This window comes from Thunnus albacares, chromosome 9 (assembly GCF_914725855.1).
Source record: "Thunnus albacares chromosome 9, fThuAlb1.1, whole genome shotgun sequence".
Taxonomy (NCBI): Eukaryota; Metazoa; Chordata; class Actinopteri; order Scombriformes; family Scombridae; genus Thunnus; species Thunnus albacares.
This window is the reverse complement of record NC_058114.1, coordinates 4,346,061-4,370,617: the sequence shown is the minus strand read 5'-3', so window position 1 is coordinate 4,370,617 and position 24,557 is coordinate 4,346,061. Positions and strand designations below refer to the sequence as shown.

At 37.5% G+C, this 24,557-nt stretch overlaps 2 protein-coding genes and 1 long non-coding RNA gene across 5 annotated transcripts; 2 read left to right on the top strand and 1 right to left on the bottom strand.

The window, feature by feature from the left end:
- Positions 1 to 1,552: 1,552 nt before the first annotated feature.
- LOC122989572 (alanine aminotransferase 2-like) lies at positions 1,553 to 18,016 on the top strand. 2 transcript variants are annotated; one of them, XM_044362546.1, is made up of 12 exons: positions 1,565 to 1,987; positions 3,372 to 3,461; positions 3,548 to 3,656; positions 3,755 to 3,888; positions 5,348 to 5,591; positions 5,680 to 5,759; positions 5,865 to 6,001; positions 6,126 to 6,268; positions 15,141 to 15,172; positions 15,824 to 15,979; positions 16,305 to 16,417; positions 17,400 to 18,016. In XM_044362546.1, the coding sequence occupies exons 1-12, from the start codon at positions 1,883 to 1,885 to the stop codon at positions 17,479 to 17,481; spliced, it is 1,425 nt and encodes a 474-aa protein (XP_044218481.1). In that variant the 5' UTR covers positions 1,565 to 1,882; the 3' UTR covers positions 17,482 to 18,016. The 2 variants fall into 2 exon arrangements, with proteins under 2 accessions (XP_044218480.1, XP_044218481.1); XM_044362545.1 differs by lacking the exons at positions 15,141 to 15,172; positions 15,824 to 15,979; positions 16,305 to 16,417; positions 17,400 to 18,016 and adding exons at positions 6,433 to 6,588; positions 6,835 to 6,947; positions 7,035 to 7,989 and having other exon boundaries at positions 1,553 to 1,987; positions 6,126 to 6,300.
- LOC122989573 lies at positions 3,513 to 4,777 on the bottom strand. 2 transcript variants are annotated; one of them, XR_006405095.1, is made up of 3 exons: positions 4,759 to 4,777; positions 4,040 to 4,184; positions 3,513 to 3,636 (listed from the first exon to the last, which is right to left on the bottom strand). It is a non-coding gene; the product is annotated as an uncharacterized LOC122989573 (long non-coding RNA). The 2 variants fall into 2 exon arrangements; XR_006405096.1 differs by lacking the exon at positions 4,759 to 4,777 and adding an exon at positions 4,685 to 4,758.
- A 369-nt stretch (positions 18,017 to 18,385) lies between the features above and the next one.
- LOC122988963 (proproteinase E-like) lies at positions 18,386 to 23,868 on the top strand. Its single transcript, XM_044361641.1, has 8 exons — positions 18,386 to 18,490; positions 19,467 to 19,555; positions 20,067 to 20,164; positions 20,257 to 20,382; positions 20,894 to 21,030; positions 21,381 to 21,523; positions 21,628 to 21,780; positions 23,804 to 23,868. The coding sequence occupies exons 1-8, from the start codon at positions 18,451 to 18,453 to the stop codon at positions 23,819 to 23,821; spliced, it is 804 nt and encodes a 267-aa protein (XP_044217576.1). The 5' UTR covers positions 18,386 to 18,450; the 3' UTR covers positions 23,822 to 23,868.
- The last annotated feature ends 689 nt before the right edge of the window (positions 23,869 to 24,557 follow it).

Sequence of the window (24,557 nt, the reverse complement as noted above, 5' to 3'; positions counted from 1 at the left end):
AATAAATAAATAAAATGAAAAATGAAGTTCATTTCATAACTTGGTTGGACTGACATTCTCCAAACACCTTACTTTCAAATTAAAATCAAATCAGAAGCTTTTTGTTCAGAATAACCTAAACAAACATGCAGACAACTAAACCCAACATCCTGTCTGAAAACAAACTGTTATCATCTCATTTATCATGTTTTGTTATTATTGCTAGAACACCCTGAACCATTCGGCATTAGAAGATATAAACCTTTGATGGTTTACTGAAGTTACACTTATTAACACTATTAACAAACCCTAATCAGATGATGTAAGAGAGCTACTGGTAGTATAGTTACATTATAGTTATATAGTGTAACTATATATAATATAGTTACATGACGCTGAGGGTGTTGAAAGGCTTTTATGTTCAATCTTACAAACAGTTTAGGCCCTGTGACATCACATAACGATGTTCTCAATGTTTTCAAACTAATAAATTTCCTGTTATTCAGTTTATTTCAATAACACTCTGCCGTCTGTTTTTAGTGACTATTTCAATATTTTTAGCTCCATTAACAACTATAAAACCAGGAGCCGTCATTAGCTTTGGCTGCATTTTCAGGAACTTGTTCTTTAGAATTTCTAATAGAATCTGGAATTCATTTCCCAGCTACGACATTAAAATGTATTATTGTTAAAATATTATAACACTGACAGGGGGCTTTCTTTTTTACTCAGTGGTGGAAAGTAAGTACATTTACTAAAGTACTGTACTTAAGTACAATCTTGGGGTACTTGCACTATTTTTATTTGATGCTACTTTATACTTCCACTCAACTACATTTCAGAGGGAAATATTGTACTTTCTACTCCACTACATTTATTTGACAGCTTTAGTTACTTTTCAGATGAAGATTTGACACAATGGATAATATAACAAGCTTTTAAAATACAACACATTGTTAAAGATGAAACCAGTGGTTTCCAACCTTTTTGGCTTTTGATGTCTTACAGAAAGCAGTGTGTAGTCGGGGTCACATTTCAGATGTCTATGAGTTGTTAACAGCTCCACCAAATAGTGATTTTTCCCTCTAAACTTCTCACATGCTTTCATTTCAATAAATGTTCAAATGATCCAATATTTCAGCAAAATCAAGGATTAGAGAAAAAGTCCAAAAAGTGAAAACAGATTTGTGTATCAGAACTTTTTTCTTCTTTCCTCTCCCATTAATCATCTCACTCAGTTTTATCTGGTGACCCTTTGGAGGAGCCCGACACCTAGGTTGGGAACCACTGGATTAAACTAGTGAACTGTATATAAAGTAGTTGAAATTAGCTCCACCTCCAGTAGCTACAACAGTAACATGCTGCTCTAACACTGATGCTTCACTATTAATAATCTAATGATGTCATATATAACTAGAAAATGCATTTCCTGCAGGAAATGTATGTGAATGCTGACAGCTGAAATGCTTTCCAGGTAAAGCTGAAAGCTGAAGTGTGATACTGTAAAAGGTGGAGGCTGAAATGAATTGTGTCAAACTGCTGACAGTATAAACAGTATAAAAAGTATAAAACTTAAACTGTGATAATTCAAAAACTGTGAAAGATATCAAAAAACTGAATGGAAATTTAATAGTTCAAAGTCTTATGACTTTTTTAAGGTTTCTGCAGTGCATTGCAGCTGAAAATGAGGTTGAAGGATTACTCAGCAAATAGGAGAGGTACATAATGTATTACCCTGGTTAGCCATTCACTCTCTCCTGTGCATGAGAGAAAGGTATTTTGCAGAAAACATTGTGCAACTTTGACTGAAACCTCTTCAGTGTCCACACTTCTCCGATTATTAGAAAGTAGTTTTAAGTGGATATTTTAGAAATCCAAATCAAACCATTTCAACAAAAACACAATGAGTTCCCTGCAACATGTGAATCCCAGGGTAAGAGAGATGAGAGTCTCACCACACAGCGCACTGCGGAGTCTGGCTGCACGCATCACACAAGAGATCATAACAGTAAGTGCCAATAATTTACTTTTATTCATCAGAAACAGCTGTGGGTAGGCTATTGACACAAGACCAAATCCATTTCCATTGTGATCTTTGATGTAAAAACATTAAACATGAGGAATTCAGGTGTCAAGGTGACGTTATACCTCCAACAAACTAACACAATATCTCTGTTAATTGTTATAAATACCTCCTTGATCATTAACCCTGTCATGCATGAATTATGATAACCTCAGTCAGGATTTTTGTCCTAAGTGTTTTTATTCCTCTTTAGGCATGAAAAAAAAAAAAAAAATTGAACTTAATTTTTTCAAGGAGTTTTTCACATGTCCACTCAGGTGGACAGCATGCATTTGAGTTTTCAACTTTAGGAATATGTATTTAACAAACCAATGAACAAAATTGTATATTATTTGAAAACTATAAAATAATGTATATTTTCAAAACTATTTTTTAACATATTTTAACATAATATCATACTGTTCAATGCAATGCAAAACCATTGAACCTTGTTCCTGACTCCTCAGCCTCTTCCCTCTGTCTTACTGCATTTATTAGCACATGAGCTACAGATGACTTGAAATGCAGAAGATCCTTCTTTTCTAATCCAGACATTCTTTTGAGGTGCCAGGCATTCCCTCAGCATCCTCAGCTGACTCAGTATCCTTAGCCCCCTAAAACTGCAAGTTCCATTCTAATAATATAAATCAATTGATTTACAGCCAAAAAAGTTACTGCAGATGAAGTATTTTCAAGAACAACAAAGTCACAGTAATTGTAATTGTAGTTGAAATATAGCCAGCCATGCATGATGTCAAACTTAGTGGACAGATGATTAATCGTCATTTTCTCCCAACATACAATCAACACTTGGAAATTTTAGCAATTGTATTACTCCTTAGTTGTTACTTGATATTATAAATTTCTTTTTACCTGCAAGGGTCTACTACCATAGAAGGATTGGCAAGATATTCCTGAGCTGCTGAGCGTTTCTGGGCCGGCCGGCGGTCATCGTGGTTTTGAGAAATTTGTGTTGCACTTACAAAGGCTGGCCAATGGATGGCAGTGTATGGAATGACACACTAGAGTCCACTGTGGTGGCTGATGTGCAACTATACCATCAAAACCCATGCATATCTAAGAAAACGGCTTTTGAATAGCTGTCCACTGTAGTGACCACTATGTATGAAAGGGTTAATGTATTCACACCAAATTAAAAAGCAATACATTGAAACTATATACAAATTATGACAAGCAGGCATACACTTACACATTTCCCATTAACCATAGACCTTAGAACCTTTTTTCTTACCATTGAATATTGTGTTTTTTGGCCTATAAGAGGTCTGCATATGATACTTTCTTGTATTAACAAAGTGTTGTCCTGCAGGGGGCACAAAAACCTTTTAAGGACGTGATTGATGTGAGCTCATGTGATCCCCACAAAGCAGGAATGAAACCCATTTCATTTGTTCGACAGGTTAGTTTTGTTATTTGGCTTTTGTATAATGGCCTATCTACATGTCTTTTTTTGTTGTCTGTAATTCGGGCCTCTTTATTTTTAAGGTCTTGGCGGTGTGTCTGTACCCTCAGTTGCTGGAGGACAACAGTCTTCCTCTGGATGTCAAGCTGAGGGCTCAGAGTTTCCTGGAGGTCTGTGATGGAAAAAGTGTGGGTGAGAACTGTACACTCTGTCTGACATTTTAAACATGAATGTTTGGTATTTTAATTAACAAATGTATAGAAATACCCTATTCAATAATTTATCCATAGGGTCCTACACTGCCTCCTCCGGCTCGCTTCATGTCAGGCAGAGCATCGCTGAGTTCATCATGAGACGAGACGCTGGAGTGCCTTCATATGCTAACAACATTTTTATTTCTGCTGGTCTTCAAAGAGCCTTGATGGTATGAAAACACTGCCTTTAATACTGTTTGTTATTTATTTCTCATATAATGAGGTAATACTTACAGGCATATGGATGTTAAAGGATCATTCTGGCAGTAATTTCTAATTTTGGCAAATCATTTCTATCAGTTATGATAAAATAATACTCACCAAGTTAATTGCCGTGATCTGGGAACACAGCAACATCAGTGCAACATATCAGATGAGGCATGAAACAAGAGCAGACAGGTTATAAACAAGGCAGTAATTATTCCAGATTCCCCGAACTGAAGGGTAGCCCTCCCTGGGGGGATTGCTGGAAAACCAGGGGGGAAAATGGTGTGGAGTTGAATTAATTTTGATTCATAAAGGAACAATAAACAAGAGTCTACAGCTATGCTAGTGTCCCTCTAAGGCTGTACTTTGGCATAGTGGTCCTTTGAGCTTCTAACACCATCTTAGTTTGGTATGTTAGCATGCTAATATTTGTTAATTGGCACCAAACACAAAGTACAGCTGAGGTTGGTGGAAGTGACATTAGTTTTGCAAATATTTGGTCGTAATGTTAAAAATTTGATGATGGCTCTGGATGAAACATTAAAGGATCAACAAAGTAACAGTTCATGGCAATCCATCTGTAGCGCCACCACCTCATATAAAGGGCAGAAGATGTTATTTGGCACTGGAAACTTTTATGTATGTTAAAGAAGCAGGTTGGCAGGGTGGAGTATGTGCAAAAAAGTGATGTCAAAAGCCAAACCAAAGCAAACAAACAAATGAATAAAATCTGCAGTCTTAAAGTGAGCTGCCACCTACTATCTTCCCTACTCCATCTCAACAGACCAGTGACTGGCCTTTTACCTTCTTTGATGCACCTAACTGGAACATACCATCTACTCAGGTTACCACAAGATCAACACTGCCTAGTGGCTCAGTGCAGTTAATGATATACACCCTTTGTCACTATCACTGATTAAGCAGACGATCTGCCCACCATCACGAAACTCTCAAAAAAAAATCACAACAGGACTGAAGCCCTTCAACAAAATATAACGTTATGAAACACAACCTAATCAACCAAACCCATTCCATTATTCATATAGATGATGACATGACTGATAAATTAAGAGAAACATTGCACTGAAATTAGCGATCTAATACACAAAAACTCTAACAATGTTGGGAGCCAGGGCCCTGTGAAAACAGAGAGGAGCAACCTTTTCACACCATCCAATAGTTGTTGAAACATTTCACACAAAACTACAAATATTAACCTCATGGTGGCGCCAGAGAAAAAGTCAGAGTATAACCAAAGTCAGTATGCTTGATCCTCTAGGCACCAATAAGTCCTGTACACAATTTCACAAATTGTAATAAACCAGAATTATCCTTTAAACCCAAAATGTGCAATTATTGAACAATTCAGCACTGACAGAATCAATATACATTAAGTTTTGTATATTGATCCATTGTCTTTAGGTGGTTGTGAAGCTGCTGGCCAGTGGGGAGGGGGAGACTCAGACAGGTGTGTTGACCCCCATTCCCTGCCCACACACCCTACCCATGTTGTTGGATGAGGCCGGTGTGATGCTGGTACCCTACCAGCTGAGAGAGGACCGGGGCTGGGTTGTGGACCTGGAGGAGCTGCACCGAGCTTTGAAGACAGCCAGGGGGCGCTGCAAACCCAGAGCCATTTACATCAGCAACCCAGGAAACCCCACAGGTAAAGATCATACAGTAGCTGCGTTACACCCACTTGTTTTAACGTCCTTACTGTCATCACTGTTGTAAGCTGCTGTTGGTCCTTGCAGGTCATGTGCAGGACAGGAAATCAATAGAGGAAGTGATTCAGTTTGCAGCAGCTGAGAGACTCCTCCTGTTGGTTGATGAGGTGATCAAAAAAAACTATCCTCAGATTAGGATTTGACTCAGTTACTGGCAGTTTTTTTTCTCACAGTCTTTCCTAATCCATCAATTGATTCCATCTGCACTCCAGGTACACCAGGACAGCGTGTATGGACAGAGCAAAGAGTTTATTTCCTATAAGAAAGTGCTGTTTGAGATGGGAAAAGAGTACTCAGAGACAGTGGAGTTGGTTTCCTTAAACTCACTATCCAGCGCCTGCATGGGAGAGTGAGTTCCTTCTCTATGTCAACAGCACTGCTTAATCAAAGTTTCATCAATATTATATGTTTTTCAGAGCAGTGGTTACACAGGTTGATCGTTTCTCCAACTGATTTTTGTTTCTCTGTCCCAGATGTGGTCTGAGGGCAGGATACATGGAGGTGGTCAACATGGACCCAGATGTGATGCTGTTTGTTGACAGTGTGCTGTGTGGTGATATCAGTACTCCGGTCACAGGACAGCTTGCTCTGGATCTCATGGTCAACCCACCGAAACCTGGAGACCCTTCCTGCGACACGTACACACAGGTGACACATCTACAAAAGATCCTACATCGAAGCTCATTTCCTACCCCGTTTGTTCAGGTTGTTCCCAGAGCAGCTCCTTTCCTATATCGTATTACTACTTACAACCAATCTCTGTTGTTCTTTTCATCAAAGGAGATTCTCCTCAGGCGGGCCACTCTGTCTCAGAACGCTAAGCGGGCTCAGGAGTTCTTGAACGGTCTACCAGGGGTGAGCTGTCAGCCAGTGATGGGGGGAATCTACCTTTATCCACGTCTGCGTTTGCTGTCTGAGATTACTGAGCAGGCCAAGGTGGGAAAATATTACAACTACTTCCACCAGTTGACCTCCACAACCCTTTTATGTTGTACAGTGTGTACATACATGTGAACCTATCCAGAGAAGGGTGTTGTGGGTAACCATAGGTTGCAGATACTTGCAGAGAAGTCGATACTACACGCTCCATATTTCAACAATGTGTCATATAGACTTTTGTATCAAGCTAATTAACTGGTGGATTCAGTTCCTGTTGGGAGTCGTGTCTGATGCATTTTTCAGGTGCTGGAGGTGGAGGCAGATGTCTTGTACTGCCAGAAGTTACTGGAGGAGGAAGGTGTGTTTGTAGGAGCAGGGTGTCAGCATGGAGGAACAACTGGCAACCACCATCTGAGGTAAGAGACATGAAGTTATAGCCACGTCAATCACATATGTTGCATTTTCTCAAAAGGTGACCATATATTATGTGTTTTCTCTCTTAGATTCTGCATCCTTGTTCCTCCTCACACCCTGGAGGAGGCCCTGGATCGCCTCGGATCTTTCCATCGTCGCCTTTGGGCAGACAGCCGCACCCTGACAAAGGTGTGAAGGGCAGAGACACAGTGTAAAATACAGCGACCCAACATGTAGTCCCCTGTAGAGAAGGACAGGTCCTCAACTTGAGTGTGGATGTTGGAAAGGAGATTTGTTGAACACGCAGAGAGTGTTCTCAAGCATTTGTGATTTTATGCTAATTCATGTATACACAAGTATGTCTCATATTTCTCATATTGTCTTTTTATTAGTGCTCTGCATGCTTAAAAACAACTCCAGAGTATTTTAAAAGAACATTTTTTATCATATATCATACACAGTATATGTTAAGGAGGCTTGCAGTTCACATGGTTCAGATATAGCAGCCCCCTCAAGTGCCCTTTTCTCATTGGACAGCATGGATACAAACATGGCTGGAGCCAATCAGCTCCTTTTGGTGGTTAACTGGTATATTAGCTCATTTACTTTGTCTGCTAGTTTGATGAATATGTTTGGGATATACGTGTCTTTCTGGCTATAAAGGTGGTTATGTGCGTAAATGAATATAAATCACATTTACCAAGTGTAAACCTGTACAAAATTTATAATGGTAGTCTATGGGAGGAATAATCCAACTGAGTTCAAACCTTTGTTACTTTGAAACTACAGACCCCATTCAAACTTTAAAATGTTCACAAAACTTTTAACTTTTAACTTTTTCAAAGTTGTGTTCTGTACCTTCTGTACTTTTGGAGCAATTTAAGTCCAAAGTACAGCAGTTTTCAGATCTCATCAGCGTGATGTCATCAGGCAGAGAGGAGAGCAGAGATTTTTTTAGACCAGGAAAAAAAAAGTAGCTAAACATGTCTCCCTCCCACAGTTTTAACTCCTCAAGCACATATCATACCTCAAAATGTTGTCACAAGCCTCCTCTCTCTCAAAATGTAAATGTATTTTCCATATGAGTTACAGTTTTTGAGCTCTAAACCATAATTGATAGGGAGAGCGCTGTCATGCTCTCATTGACTGCAATGCAATCTGCAGGCTGTGTGTCTCCTCACTCTCCCATTTCTTAAACTTCAAACACTTTGTACTTCCTCATGCTCAGCAAGTCCTACTGTCACTAATAATTTCCAAACTCTGAGCTAGAAGCTTCGTTTTGGGCAAATCAATTTTTCCTCAACAAAATATGAATTTGTGCAGCACATTTCAGGGATTCCCTGCCGGCTCTGTGGCTAAGCCCTGTCAATAGTCAGCTTCCTCTGTTAGATTGCAAGCTGGGTTCAATACCAGCTCACGGGAGTGCTCCTCATACCTCTGCTCTTATAAACAAACATGTTTATTATGTACCATCATGCTATGCAACTCCAGCTCCCCCTATTATTATAATAATGTCAGAGCTGCAACCCTTTTTATGCAATTAAAAGTCTTAATAAGAAAATCAGATCTTGCTCATTGTTTGCTGTGTCACATGTTAGCTCAGTGCTAAGTATTGCTATCTTACAAACATGAGGTTGTAGGTTTGATCCCACCTGCAGCCAATGTTATTCTTGGTAGAATTTTAATACTATTCAGCTTTCAGCAATGCAAAACCCTCAAATTCAGCTTTCAGCAATCACACAATCACATGTAATTTCTTCGGAAATTGCATTTTCTAGTTAATGATCATTAGGAATTATTGTTGTTTACTGCTTAGAAGTACTGAAAGTCCATCAAACTTTCATACTTTGGCTGGTGTGACCCTGAAACAGGTATTAAATTTGCATCAACCCTGTAAGTTAAATAAATAAATAAATAAAATGAAAAATGAAGTTCATTTCATAACTTGGTTGGACTGACATTCTCCAAACACCTTACTTTCAAATTAAAATCAAATCAGAAGCTTTTTGTTCAGAATAACCTAAACAAACATGCAGACAACTAAACCCAACTTCCTGCCTGAAAACAAACTGTTATCATCTCATTTATCATGTTTTGTTATTATTGCTAGAACACCCTGAACCATTCGGCATTAGAAGATATAAACCTTTGATGGTTTACTGAAGTTACACTTATTAACACTATTAACAAACCCTAATCAGATGATGTAAGAGAGCTACTGGTAGTATAGTTACATTATAGTTATATAGTGTAACTATATATAATATAGTTACATGACGCTGAGGGTGTTGAAAGGCTTTAATGTTCAATCTTACAAACAGTTTAGGCCCTGTGACATCATCAGGAACGTAACAATGTTCTTAATGTTTTCAAACTAATAAACTTCCTGTTATTCAGTTTATTTCAATAACACTCTGCCGTCTGTTTTTAATGACTATTTCAATATTTTTAGCTCCATTAACAACTATAAAACCAGGAGCCATCATTAGCTTTGGCTGCATTTTCAGGAACTTGTTCTTTAGAATTTCTAATAGAATCTGGAATTCATTTCCCAGCTACGACATTAAAATGTATTATTGTTAAAATATTATAACACTGACAGGGGGCTTTCTTATGCCTAATGAGTACTTTTACTCAGTGGTGGAAAGTACGTACATTTACTTAAGTATTGTACTGAAGTACACTCTTGAGGTACTTGCACTTGAGTATTTCTATTTGATGCTACTTTGTACTTCCACTCAACTACATTTCAGAGGGAAATATTGTACTTTCTACTCCACTACATTTATTTGACAGCTTTAGTTACTTTTCAGATGAAGATTTGACACAATGGATAATATAACAAGCTTTTAAAATACAACACATTGTTAAAGATGAAACCAGTGGTTTCCAAACTTTTTGGCTTTTGACGTCTTACAAAAAGCAGTGTGTAGTCGGGGTCACATTTCACATGTCTATGAGTTGTTAACAGCTCCACCAAATAGTGATTTTTCCCTCTAAATTTCTCACATGCTTTCATTTCAATAAATGTTCAAATAATCCAATATTTCAGCAAAATCAAAGATTAGAGAAAAAGTCCAAAAAGTGAAAACAGATTTGTGTATCAGAACTTTGTTTTTTCTTCTTTCCTCTCCCATTAATCATCTCATGACCCCTCAGATTTATCTGCTGACCCTTGGGAACCACTGGACTAAACTAGCAGACTAGCTCCACCTCCAGCAGCTACAACAGTAACATGCTGCTCTAACACTGATGCTTCAGTATTAATAATCTAATGATGTCATATATAACTGACAGCATGCTGACAGCTGAAATGCTTTCCAGGTAAAGCTGAGAGCTGAAGTGTGATACTGTAAAAGGTGGAGGCTGAAATGAATTGTGTCAAACTGATGACAGTATAAACACTTTGAATAAAAAGCTGGTAAACTTAAAAAACAGCTGAAAAAGTATACAACTTAAACTATGATAATTCAAAAACTGTGAACGATATCAAAAAACTGAATGGAAATTTAGTAGTTCGAAGTCTTATGACTTGTTTAAGGTTGAAATTACATCTGTAGCTGAAAGTATGTAGAAGAAGTAGACATTTAAAGTGGAACAGGTTTTAAGAAGATTTGAAGATTTCTCTCATTCACTATTAAGACATTTCTGGAAAAAGTTTTATAAAAGTATATTTTCCCCTCTGAAATGCAAGGGTAATACACCTTTAAAGTAAAGAAGAAAGTAGTAGAAAATTGAAGTACTCATGTAAAGTACCTGTACTTCCAAACTGCACTTGAGTAAATCTACTTTGTTTTACTTGGGAAAGTAATATTGTACTTAATTATTGTTAATGATTGGCTACTTTACTTTGTCATTTCCATTTTTTGCAACTTCATGGGTACCTCTACTCTAATACATTTCAGAGGAATTACTACACTTTCAAACTGTATATCCGATGGCTACTTCAGTTATACTTCACAGTATTTTAAAAGTTTATTATTGATATTAAAATTGATGACAAAGGTCCATTACATTGTTACAGTTCATAGAAGCTAGCAGGCTAATTTTTCAGATGTAGATCATTTAAGCATACTTGGCTGCAATCATCAATCCTGGCACTTAATGTTGTTTTTATTAACAATATATAGACCTTGAAATGTGCACGATTTGGCTCCTTTAACAAAGACATGGTTACAGTCTGCTGATGATTGTTTTATGCAGGAACTTTGCTCTCCTTCACATGAGTTTATTAACCAAGATTTAGGAGGAGGTTCAGATTTAGTTTATGAATTACTTTTATGGCTCTTCTTTGCCAAGCTGCAGATTTTATTTCAGTGAGTTTCGCTCACCAACATGTTGACAACCTGTGTTCCTCAGACAGGAAGCTGCTGGCTGTTTCTTTGTCTGCTGTAGATTTAAGATTAGAGAGGATCAGATCTTTGCTGTCAAAGTAAGACTAAAAAAAAAAAAAGTTGTACTATGACTATGTTGACTATGTTGTATTTATGCTTGACATCTTAGAGCTGCAACAGGTAGTTGATTATTTGATCAACAGAAAATGAATCGCCAACTATTTTGATAACTGATTAATCCTTTTGAGTAATTTTGTAAGGAAAAATATCCAGATTCTCTGATTCAAGCTTCTGAAATGTGAATATTTTCTGTTTTTTTTTAGTGCTCTATGATAGTAAACTAAATATTTTGGGGTTGTGAACTGTTTATCAGCATTTTTGGACATTTTAAAGACCAAATGACTAATCAATTAACCAAGAAAATAATTGACAGATTAATCAATAATGAAAATATGAGTTAGTTGCAGCCCTATTATATCATATACACAGCACATTTTAGATTTTTGTAGATTCTGTTTATTGTTGTGTGTAAAGCACTTTGTTTTGCTATACAAATAAACTTTATTATTATTATTATATAAAGTAGTGCCTATTTTCCATTCATCTGTCTTTCACATTTTCTCTTAGTTTTCCTTTAACAAAACTTGTAATATGTTAGATCATAGTTTCTGCTTTCAAATGTTACTTTTGATTTAGTTTTAGTCTTGTTTTCATTGTGGAAAAAAGGTTAACATATCTTTTTTGTCAGTTTTTGTTGATGAAATGAACACTGTTGCTCCAGAATGTTATAGCTATGTAATGTGAAATAAAAGAAGGAAATTGAATGTTAAAGGATGAAAACATGAAGGATAAAACTATACTGTCAGGTAGGGATGTGCAGAGAGCCCAGTATTTGTATTTGAATCTGTATTTGTTGAGGCAGCAAAATTATTTGTATTTGTATTTGTATTTGAATAAAAGTGGACAGAGGCTTAAAAATCCTGTTTTTGTTTTTATTACGCTTTTAATTTTAGAAAATTAAAGTGTTACAATTAGTGTTCATGAAGCGTGTGTCAGTAGCTCAGTGATGTCCAAATTAGGAAATATGCGGACATGTGGATGAGGCTGGTGTGATGCTGGTACCCTACCAGTTGAGAGAGGACCGGGGTTGGGCTGTGGACCTGGAGGAGCTGCACCGAGCTTTGAAGACAGCCAGGGGGCGCTGCAAACCCAGAGCCATTTACATCAGCAACCCAGGAAACCCCACAGGTAAAGATCATACATCCTACATCAGTCACATCTCCCCTCTTTACTCTCTGATACTTACTATTATTTGTCTTTTTAGGTTTTGTGCAAAACAGGAAAACAATAGAAGAAGTGATTCAGTTTGCTGCAGCTGAGAGACTCGTCCTGCTGGCTGATGAGGTGATTACAAACCACACACTGAAACTTTTTCTCTTATCAGTAAGTACATTTACTCAAGTAGTGTTACTGATGCTTCAGTATTAATAATCTAATGATGTCATAATATATCAGTCAGAGGGACCAAACCACTACTTTTACTGCAATACTTTAAAGTAAAACATCTGAATACTTCTTCCACCACTGATTTTCAGTCCAACATAAGCTCAGTTTCTTCATGTTTTCTTGCATTTTCTACTGCAGGTACACCAGGACAGCGTGTATGGACAGGGCAGAGAGTTTATTTCCTATAAGAAAGTGCTGTTTGAGATGGGAAAAGAGTACTCAGAGATAGTGGAGCTGGTCTCTTTCCACTCTATATCCAGTGCCTGCATGGGAGAGTGAGTTTCACTGAACATAATGTCACTTGACTCAAGCTGTAACTTCAAAACTCTGCGTGTTACTTGGTGATTTGACCACATAGACCACAGAGCCTGTTGCTGCCTTCACATGGTGTCTATATTCCAGGAAGATGAATATACAATATTCTTGGCATTAAGAACAATTTTACCAGATGACTCACACAAAAAACTGATGTTGTTATATATCTTTTTCAAGTCATCAACTTCAGTGGCATTTTATTATCATCAACATGTGTCACATCTTACAAGCTCTCCCAAACTTTCCATTTACAAAGTTGCATGCATTATTTGACTGTGTGGGCTGTACGTCACTTCCACTGCTCAGACCAGGCCGAGGTATCTGATGTAACATGCTGTACATCCAGTGAAGAAAAGGAAAAGGAGCAGACACATTTAGCTGTATTACTGGTGCACTCAGCACAGTCTGTGAGAAAAAAACTGGATTTAAGCCCTCATTTCTTCCCAGGAGAACATTTTATCCCTCTGGCCAGTCTGTAAACATCTGTGATTTCATGAACACACCAAAAGTTCCTGAAGGTCGGCATATGTGACTTAATCACAGAGTTACATATGATGTGCTGAGGTCACAGATGGGGCTAAGTTTTTAATATGATGATATAATATACTTAGATAGAAAATATTCAGTCTTAAAGAGCAACTTGCAGGTTGGTGATGCCAGTGAACTAATAGAAAAAAAGTCTATATATCTATATATGCTACAGTGACATCTTAACTCAGTTTTATAAGGCCATATAAGGGAGAGTGGTCAAGATAGGTCCAGTTTAACAATAAGAAATCTGGATCTCAGCACTAGTTTTGATGCTGAGGTTGAAAATATATATATTCATATAAATATGACAAACACATAATTTTGATCCTTCTAGGTGTCCAAATGATCAGAAACAAACAAGGATTAGGATAAATAATGGTCACTGGTGAAAAATTCAGTTATGGTGTGAGAAACAGCGGAGAACAGCACGTGTTGTTTCACCTCACAGTGTTGTAACCGACTCCCTTATGTGACGTAATATGACGCGTTGTTTCAGGCCACTGCTCAAAACGCTCGCTTTTCCGTCTGAATTTCTGCCTTTATGTCTCGTTAAACTAATATAATCATACATTAATACCTCTCACACAACAACTGTCATAATACATAAATAAATTCAGTTAGAAATTCAGCCTGCAAGTTGCTCTTTAAGGTTTATTCAGACTGAATGTGAATTGAATTTTAGTGGCAGCTTGTTTGTATACAAAGTCAATGGAAAGACATGATGTGGTGCCAACAGACATGACATACCCTCTAGACAGCATGAATTAAGGTGAAGATGCAAAGTCCTCAGAGGTGTAAAATAAAATAAAACTAAAAAGTTTTGCACCTATTAGCGCCATGACTCCACCTTACCAACGTACAAAGACAAGACTAAAAGGGAGAGAGTTGTGAAAACCTTGTTTCCTAAAAATTAAGTTTATATACTATCAATTAGAAACAGCAAATACACTTGAAAAGAAAGAATTATCCTATTCACGGCTTTGTTCTGGCCAGTGCAGCTCGCTCAACCACCACCGCTGCTCTCTCTCTCTCGTTACCCGGGGAGGAGGGGCCAACTTTGGAAATCCTGCATAGTATACCTTTAACAAAACCAAGTCCAGTGTGAAAGTCCTGGCTTTGTAATATAAGAACACACAGCAAATTATATTTCCTCCACAATATATTAGTGGTATATAAACATAATTATCATAAAACAGGGAAATAACAGAAAGAACTGAACTGGAATTCTTAATATGGTTGTCTCATATTGCTAACTAGCTAACAGCTGCAGCTAACATATAGTTGATACGTTGAATGTTTGTGGTAAATAAACATGGATTGTAAAAAAAAACTTGCATTCATCTTCATTTTCAGTCTGAACACATTTTCAGCTTAATCAAGGACAAACTGTACTTTTCTATCAGACAGACTGATATAATATAATAATACTGTGGCCCCTCTGTGTTTAGGTGCGGTCTGAGAGGAGGCTATATGGAGATAATTAACATGGACCGTAACAGTATTTAAGTACTGGAGATCCTTCCTATAAAACATACACACAGGTAAAAACAACAAAATTAACATTTCATCTGAAAGACAAATACGGTCTCTTACTTTCAACTGTTGTCAGAAACAAAAATGCACATTTCTCAGTAAGTAATTGTTTCTCTATTGTTACCTGCCAAAGAGGTAAAGTTGTTAATCCTGTTTGTTTGTTAATTAGATGGCAGAATATCTCAAAAACTGGTGAACTTTAAATGGTTAATTTTATTTATTTATCAATTACTAATTATATAGATTGATTCATTTATAGTTTAGATATAGTCTTTGAGCATTTTCACTATTTTTTATGAATTACTACATTCCCAATGCATAAAAAAAATTCTTGCACATTTAATCATTTTCTATTAATATAATATAATATATATTTTGATGCAAATCCTGATTTGGATGTAGATTAGAAATGAACTGAACATTTTCTATAACTAAAAGAAATAATTTAGAAATTTTTATTATATTTTGATAGATGTGGTGGTATAAACAGTTTTTTTTGTTGGTTTTCCAATGTTAGAATGCTTTAGCATCAGTGACCATCCTATTTCTCTTCTAATCGTTCAAGCTGCATAATATTAAGTCATACACTGCACCTATCTATCTATCTATCTATCTATCTATCTATCTATCTATCTATCTATCTATCTATCTATCTATAGGAGATTCTTCTCACTCAGACCACTGTGGCACAAAATGCTCAGCGTGCTTGTGAGGTCCTGAATGATCTACCGGGGATGAGCTGCCAGCCAGCGACAGGAGGGATCTTTCTTTATCCTCGTCTTCATGTACCACCGCTGATGATAGAAGAGGCCAAAGTCAGAAAATCTAACACAAACCTTCTTCACTAAGGACGTTTATAGCTGTGGCATTTAATATTTACTGTTAGTTCAGGACCATATTTTCAGTTATGGTCAGTTAAGAAATGCACAAAATGTTAATTTCCAGAATCATGATTGTGTCTTTAGTGTTTTCTGATATTCTTAAAGCTTTAGCAGTAGTAATATCTGTTAGCAGAAGTAAAAGAGGCTTTTATATTTAGATATGTCCATGTTTTCATCAAATTCACCTGTAATTAATTAGCCCTATGGTGTAATCACTGACTGACGCAGAATTAGACCAACGTGTTCTTGTTAATTTCAGTCGTTAGGAGTGGAGGCGGACGTGCTTTACTGTCAGAGGTTCCTGGAAGAGGAAGGTGTTTGTTTGGGAGCAGGCTGTGAGAACGGACAGGAAGATAAGAAGTATCACATCAGGTAAGAAACACAGCTCCGTGTGTTTTATATTGTTCAGGTAACTTTACTGTATATGTGTGTGTTTTTGAAGCGTGGGGACGTCCTAGAAAGGGTTGGAAAGTGGGGACATTTTGGAAAGTAAGGAGTTTTTTGGACATTGAGGACACGTTTGGAATGTGAGGATGCTTTTGGAAAATATGGACACTTTTAAAAATTGAGGAGCGTTTTGGAAAGTGGAGCATTCCTGGAAAGTTTTGGAAAGCAAGGACATTCCTGAAAGAGGACATTCTGGGAAGTAAGGAATTTTTTTGGACAGTGAGGACACTTTTGGAAAATGTTTTGGACAGTTCTGGAAAATTAGGACATTTTTTAAAGTGAGGTAATATTTAGAAAGTGAAGACTTTAGAAAGGACCTTTTTGAAAAAAAAAAGAGTGAACATTCAGGATGCTTTTGGAAAACAGGACATGTTTGTGAGGAACGCTTTGGAAAGTGGGGACATCCTGAAAAGTTTTGGAAAATAAGGACTTTCTTGAAGAGAGGGGACATTTTTGGACATAGAGGATGCTTTTGGAAAATTAGGACACTTTTGAAAAGTGAGGAATGTTCTGGAAAGTGGGGACATCCTTGAAAGTTTTGGAAAGCAAGGAAATTCTTGGGAAGAGACGACGTTTGGAAAGTGTTGTGAAGTGAGCACACATTTGGGAAACTTTTGGGGAGTGAAGAAGACATTTCGTCCGGTCTTCACCTGGGCTGTTTGAGGGTTATGATGATATGATTTAGGGCTAGCGAGGTTAGCATTAGCTGAATTTAACTGAAAACACCTGTGTGTGTGTGTGTGTGTGTGTGTGTGTGTGTGTGTGTATAGAACCCATTGTATGATATCTGTCAGGCTTTTAAATACTAATTTACATGATGTAATATAATGTTCAGGTGATTTCTTCTGTAAGTACAGGTGTATGTTTGTGCTAACGTTGTAGTTTTTGTGTTTATTTGCACTCTCAGGTTGTGTGTTTTGGCTCCTCCTGTCACCATGGAGGAGGTCTTGGCACGCCTTCGTTCTTTCCACCTGCGCCTGCTGAGCTGATTTCCCTGACAGAAATGTCAAGGACACAGACTTTGGGGAAAAATGATCAAAGCATGTTTTACGTGGTTTTCTCCTACTGATAGTAAGACTGTCCTTTACTGTGAACCGTTTAAATGAACAACTCCTTAATAAGGAGAGTAAATAATTATAAATGTTAAACGAACACTTAAAAAAGGGAAAACATTTTTTTAAATCATGCAAAAGTTAAAAAAAAATGTCAAAGTATACTTCGGTTTCAAGTAAAAAATGTGCATAATTGTCACAGTTTGAGGATAATGTATTTATTCATTTGTTCACTTGTGTGATTTAAATATTGCACCACTATGATAATTAACTTTTTGTTGGTGTGTCTTAATGTTTAAAGTTAATCATTAGATTGTGTTTTTTTTTTTTATCATGTATATTTGATGAATATTTCAGGTTAAACTTTTTTTTTAAATTTTAAAATGTAGTACATTAATTCAGATGAACATGGTTAATTAATTATTATTAAGAGTAATAACTTAATTGAATTGTAATAAACCATCATATCCAGTTTGAAGATTATTTTGGGAAAAACTTTTATAAATGACATTTGTCCAGTTCTGCAATGTGGATTGTTTTTCTCAGCTGTTCTTCTAAATTTATAGTTAATTATTCCCCCTTGTAGTATTTTAAAGTATAAATTACCCCCCAAACTGTTTTGAAATCAAGTATTTGTACACTCCTGTACACATAGTACACATGTGCTGATTTGTTCTGGTTCTGGGGGGGTGATGGGGGTCGGGGAGTCGTGTAAGGACGAGTGAAACAGATGGAGCAGGGAACAAAGATTCCCAGGTCAAAGTTTGGACTGTGTGTGTCACAGGTGTGTGTGTGTGTGTGTGTGTGTGTGTGTGTGTGTGTGTGTGTGTGTGTTATTACTTTTGAATTCTGAGAGTACAAAAGCCAGTTGACGCACTCAGACAGACAGTCCACTCTGAGGAAATCATGATGAAAGTAGCCCTGGTCCTGCTGCTTGCTGCCTACGGTGAGTCACACATGGATCATTACAGCAGTTTGAACAGACTCTATAACGGAGGCACAAACTATCTATCAAACTATCTAGCAGGTTTTAAATTTAAAGGGAAAGTCTGTCATCACTTTATATATTTCTTATTATCAAGAACAACAATATATTAGTCCGTCTTTCAATATTTACTGACTTCTCTACTCAGTTTGTGGCCCTCAGCTAAATCCCATTAGTTCCTACTGAAGAGGTAAAACAATTCACAAATACATATCTTAATTTAAAAAAAAAAAGAGTCAATAATTTCCTCAAGCTGTTGAACTCTGTAGTTTTAAATGAATGTGACTCATACAGGAGGAAAAAGTGCATTAGTTGGGGACTAGTTCCAGCGGTGGATGAATCCACATTTGGTGCTTTAGCGAGTATTTCTGGCAGCAGTTTTAGTTTGAGGGAAAATGAAACAATTCAAGCAAAAAAACAAAAACAAAACAACAACAACAACAAAAGAAAACAGTTGAAAAATAATTGGAAAATGATAATCGTTCGCCAAACTGATCATGAGTGTCATCTAGCCCCATTTGACCTCAGTCAGTAGTGTTCTCTACTCAAACCATTGGGCAAAATCTAAAGGTTATTTTTTAACCGTATTTCTTTTTAACTGTCAGTGAGATGTATCTTTAAAGGCACTTTTGTGAATTTACAGACGTCTACTATCTGCCCAGACTGATAAAATGTTTACATCAATGTTTATTTAAACCAATGTTTAAATCCTATAATGTGCTAACAAAGCTGAGCGGAGCAGAACAATGTGTAACAATTTGGGATTTAAACCTGAGTTTCACCTCAAGTAAACATATTATGAGTTAAAGTTTGCAAAGGAAAAGCAACCTAAACATACAGAGAGCTGAGGTCACAATTATTAACCATGTTAAAGTCTGGGAGCGCTGACAGCTGTTAGTATCAGAGCCTTTAACCTCCAGTTGTTTCTTTGACTCAGCTCACGGGTGCGGTACACCCACCTACGAGCCCTCTGTGAGCCGTGTTGTGAACGGAGTCGACGCTCGGCCCTACAGCTGGCCCTGGCAGGTGAGTTCATATCAATCAGGGTTTCTTTTCTTTCTTTTTTTATTTGTGCAACATGATATAATAGTATATAAAGTATTTGGGAGGGTATGTGAGCATGTATGTATATGTAGGGTTGTACACTGACAGAGGAAGGGAGTGTTTTGGGGAAAATAAATGAATAATAATGATAATAATATGTAAACAAACACTCAAATAAACAAGAAAAGAGGAAAAAAAGGGTGGAAAAAATACAATAATGATGAAAAATCAAGAGGTATAGACAATTTTTATCAAAGTTGTTACAATTATTAAGTAAGTTTTGTGAGCAGGGATAAAATACTACTAATAATAATAATCTTCTTTTTCTTTTAATTGCCTTCTTTTTTTGTTTTGCTTCTTTTAAAATGATATATTTTCTATTTTTCCCTCCTTCTCAGTTTTTGGGATATGAAGATTGAATTACTCACTGTATGTTAGTAGCTCATATTGTAGGTGATGTATGACTTTAAAGCTCGTTCATGTCTTTTCACAGATCTCTCTGCAGTATCTCAGCGGCTCCACGTACCGACACACCTGCGGAGGAACTCTGCTCGCTCCCAACTGGGTCATGACTGCCGGACACTGCATCAGGTGAAACATAGTTTTTACTCTCATTCTGTGCTTGTTTGATCTCATGGTGTGAAATGAAGGTATTATCTAAAGTGTGTGTGTGTGTGTGTCAGTCCTCGTACCTACCGTGTGGTCATGGGGGAGTATGACCTCACCACAGAGGAGAGCTTTGAGCAGATCAGAAGTGTGGAGAAGATTGTGGTTCACCCCAACTGGAATGACAACTGCTTGTCTTGTGGGTAAGGATTAAAACTCCTGCACAGCCATAGTACACTCATACAGATGCTTTCAGATTATTTTCTAAATTTAAAAAAATGACTATAACCTACAATTTGAATCATGCAACAGGGAATAAGTGCATAGAATATAGAGGAAACAGTTTTATGCTAGGAAAGTGACATTTCACAGCTAAGGACTGGCAGAAGGACTTGACAACAAGCTAAAAACATGCACCTGTGATATAGTAAGAACGTATGTGTTGGTTTATTAATGAAAAATTGAGTTTGGTGACCTCACGTAATTTTCTGCAAGCTTAAACCTAAACAACAGTCTAATAACACATAAAATCACTCCATATGAAGAGTGAATGTGGCGTATTTTCCCTCTTCTCTCCAGGAAATAATCTTAGTTGTGGGAAAATGTTTTTGAGTGTGTGATTATATTTGTTAAAACACTTTATAATTCTTTCTTTCCCGGGATGTTTTTGCTTCATATCCTCTCTGATACATCTGTGATTTTCTCCGTGTTCAGTAAAGACATCGCCATGATCAAGCTGTCCTCACCTGTCACTCTGAACGACAAGGTGCAGCCCGCCTGTATGCCACAGAGCGGAGATATCGTTCCTCACGATGACCCCTGCTACATCACCGGCTGGGGTCGAATCTACAGTAAGTGTTTGTAATGTAACAACACATTGATTCTGATCCAAACATGTACCTGTGACTGCACTGATCCAATAAAAACATGACAGGAAATGTCAGAAATATCAGATTTGGGCTCAGATTTATTGGAATAGTTTGAAGTTTTGGAAAATATGGGAGTTAGATAAGAGGATTGATACCACGCTCATGTTTGTTAGCAGTAAATATGAAGCTACAGCCAGCAGCTGTTAGCTTAGCTTAGCATAAAGACTGGAAACAAATGGAAACAGCTAGCGTGTCTCTGTCCAAATGTAAAACAATCCATATAGCAGCAACTCTAAAGCTCACTCTACTTCACATCTATGTCCCTTCTGCAGGTGGTGGTCCCATTGCGTCTAAGCTCCAGCAGGCTCTCCTTCCTGTGGTCGGCAACAGCTTCTGCACCAGAAGCGACTGGTGGGGGAACTCTGTGAAACAGACCATGATCTGTGCTGGTGGTGACATCCGCTCTGGCTGCCATGTAAGCATTGCTGTCTTCATCTGGTCAGCAAAACAAAGAGATATCTGCATATTCATTATGTAATTGTTGGTTTCACCTACCTGCATGTCTGTCTGTCTCTGCAGGGGGATTCAGGTGGCCCTCTGAACTGCAAGGGGAGTGATGGCAGATGGTACGTGCAGGGGGTGACCAGCTTTGTCTCCAGCCGAGGATGCAACACCCTCAAGAAACCGACGGTGTTCACTCGCACTTCCTCCTTCACTCAGTGGATCAGTGACGTGAGTCGCCTTCCCTTCCCATACACTACATAGTCAAAAGGACACTTGAACATTTCTTTCCAAAACCACATGCTTTGAAGGACGAGTTCACAATTTTTCAAGTCTGTCCTAAAACAACAGTCAGGTGCCCAGATAAAGATTGACACATGTTTCTTGCTGTAGTAATTCCATCCTGTTCATAGTGACCATGAAGAGATCCCTTTATAATGCACTTTCAATGTAAGTGCCGGGAGACAAAATCCACAGATGTGTATTTAAAAGTTTATTTGAAAATAATATGAGACTTCAGCTGTCCAAATTAGTCAAATCAAGTAGATATCTTTCAACGTTACAGTCTTTTTAGAGCCAAAGTTCCTCTTTTTGTTACTATACTTCCACCGCAGCTCAACAGGGAAACACTGTCCGAGGAAACACAAAGAGGGAATTTGATGCTAAAAAGACTGTAAATATGGTAGATATCCACTTGATATGACTAACTCAGACTGCTGAAGCTTCATATTATCTTCAGATAGACTTTTAAAATGTTTTTGCTCAAAACTAGGACTGTGGACATCAATTACATTGCAAACACGTTTGGAGGAGATCTAATGGTCAGTATGAACAGGAGGAATGATTACAGCGATCAAAACCTGTTTCAGTGTTCATATGGGCACCTGACTGTTGTTTTAAGACAGACTTGAACATTTTGAACCTACCTTTCATCTACTGCTATGACAGCTTTCACTCTTCTGGGATGATTTTCCACCAGATTTTGGAACGTGGCCATAAGGGCATTATTGAAGTCCAGTACTGATATTGGGTAATGAGGTCTGGCTTAATGGGGTTGGATGGGATTGAGGTCAGGACTCTGTGTTTAAGTTCTTCCACACCAAACTGGGAAAACCATTTCTTTATGGAGCTGACTGTGCATGGGGGCATTGTCATGTTGAAACAGGAAAGAGACAAAAACTGTTGCCACAAAGTTGGAAGATCACTATTTCTTGGCTAATATATTAGGATTTTGGTCTAAAATATTAATATTAAGATAAAAATATTAAGATCTCCCTTCATTCAGGTGTCCTAGTGCAACCCTGTCTCCTAGAAATCATGTACATACGACTACATTGAAACAGTTTAGGTTTTGCATATAGGATGAATTAGGTTTTCTGCCAGCATAAAAATAAAAAATGTCAATTTACAAATTTTGCAAGTTCCAAAAATGTTGATACTATATCAGTAAAAATGTGCAGTGACAATGTATTTCATTTAAAAATTTAAAAAAAGTTGCCTTTGAACATAATTTGGGCAGTGATTACAGTACATTTGATAACGTAATTGGGGAAACCAATTAGTAGTATATAAACATAATATCTAGGAGACAGGGCTGCCTGGTGGCAAAGGTGGTGAGACGTATACCTGGACATATAACCCTAACCCCTACCCCTAACCCTAACCCCTACCCCTAACCCCCTAACCCTAACCCCTACCCCTAACCCCCTAACCCCCTAACCCCCTAACCCTAACCCTAACCCCTACCCCTAACCCCCTACCCCTAACCCTAACCCCTAACCCCCTAACCCCTAACCCTAACCCCTACCCCTAACCCCTAACTCTAACCCCCTAACCCTGACCCCTACCCCTAACCCCTAACTCTAACCCCCTAACCCTGACCCCTACCCTAATCCTAACCCCCTAACCCTACCCCTAACCCTAACCCCCTAACCCTAATCCCATAACCCTAACCCTAACCCCTACCCTAACCCTAACCCCTAACCCTAACCCCTACCCCTAACCCTATCCCTATCCCCTATGAGCAAAATGCCAAAAAATAATCTGAAAACAACAACAAACAAACAAACAAAAAAATCCCTTAATTGGAAATATGGAGCCCAAACCATGAAAAATGTAACACTGGTTACATGACACAGGTTTAGAAATATTGACTCTTATTGAAAGAATTTGGCCTGTGAAGGAAATCTGGAATTGAATGATTGTTTGCTGAGTGTATCTGGATAATCAGTATATGTTGATTTTTATCTTTCAGACTATGCTGCAGTACTGAAGACCTGGAGACTTTTAAATATCAATAAATTCATTTAATCAAGTGAAGAATGTCCCAGTTGTCTTTCAATTTCATCTTTATAGTGTAAGCTATATCACACTACACACTGATTCAACACAGGATTTAAATATATTCAGTAGTGTGTTGATACTGGAAAAGTGACAAAGTGAAGTGTATTTACAACAGTCAGCGTTCAGACTAATAAACACCTGTTTTTTTGAATGTGTCTGAAGTGTTCCTGGAGCTGATTCACCATCATGCACAATTACTTTACATTTTTTCCAGTTATTACATTTTCAGAAAAAGTTTTTTCTGTCTGTTTGTGGAGTTTAATTGACCGTGGCTTTTCAAAGTTGCTGTTTGATTTCATAATTTTCTTTTAATATAAAACAGATTTCTTGTATGCTAACTGCAAAAAACATAGAACAAAAATAAAACAGTATACTAGATTATAGATTATTACACAGCAAATACTGTACACAAAACTTAAAGGATGGGTTCACTTTTTTCAGATCTGTCTTGAAACATCAATCAGGAGCCCAGATGAACATTGCAATAGTTTTTTCTTGCTATAATCATTCCTCCTGTTCTTATTGACCATTAGAAGATCCCTTCATAATGCAAATACAATGTAAAATCCACAAGCCTCCCTCTGAGCAAGAAAGCATTTAAAAGTTTATCTGAAGCTAATATGAAGCTTCAGCATCCAAATGAGTCAAATCAAGTAGATATCTTT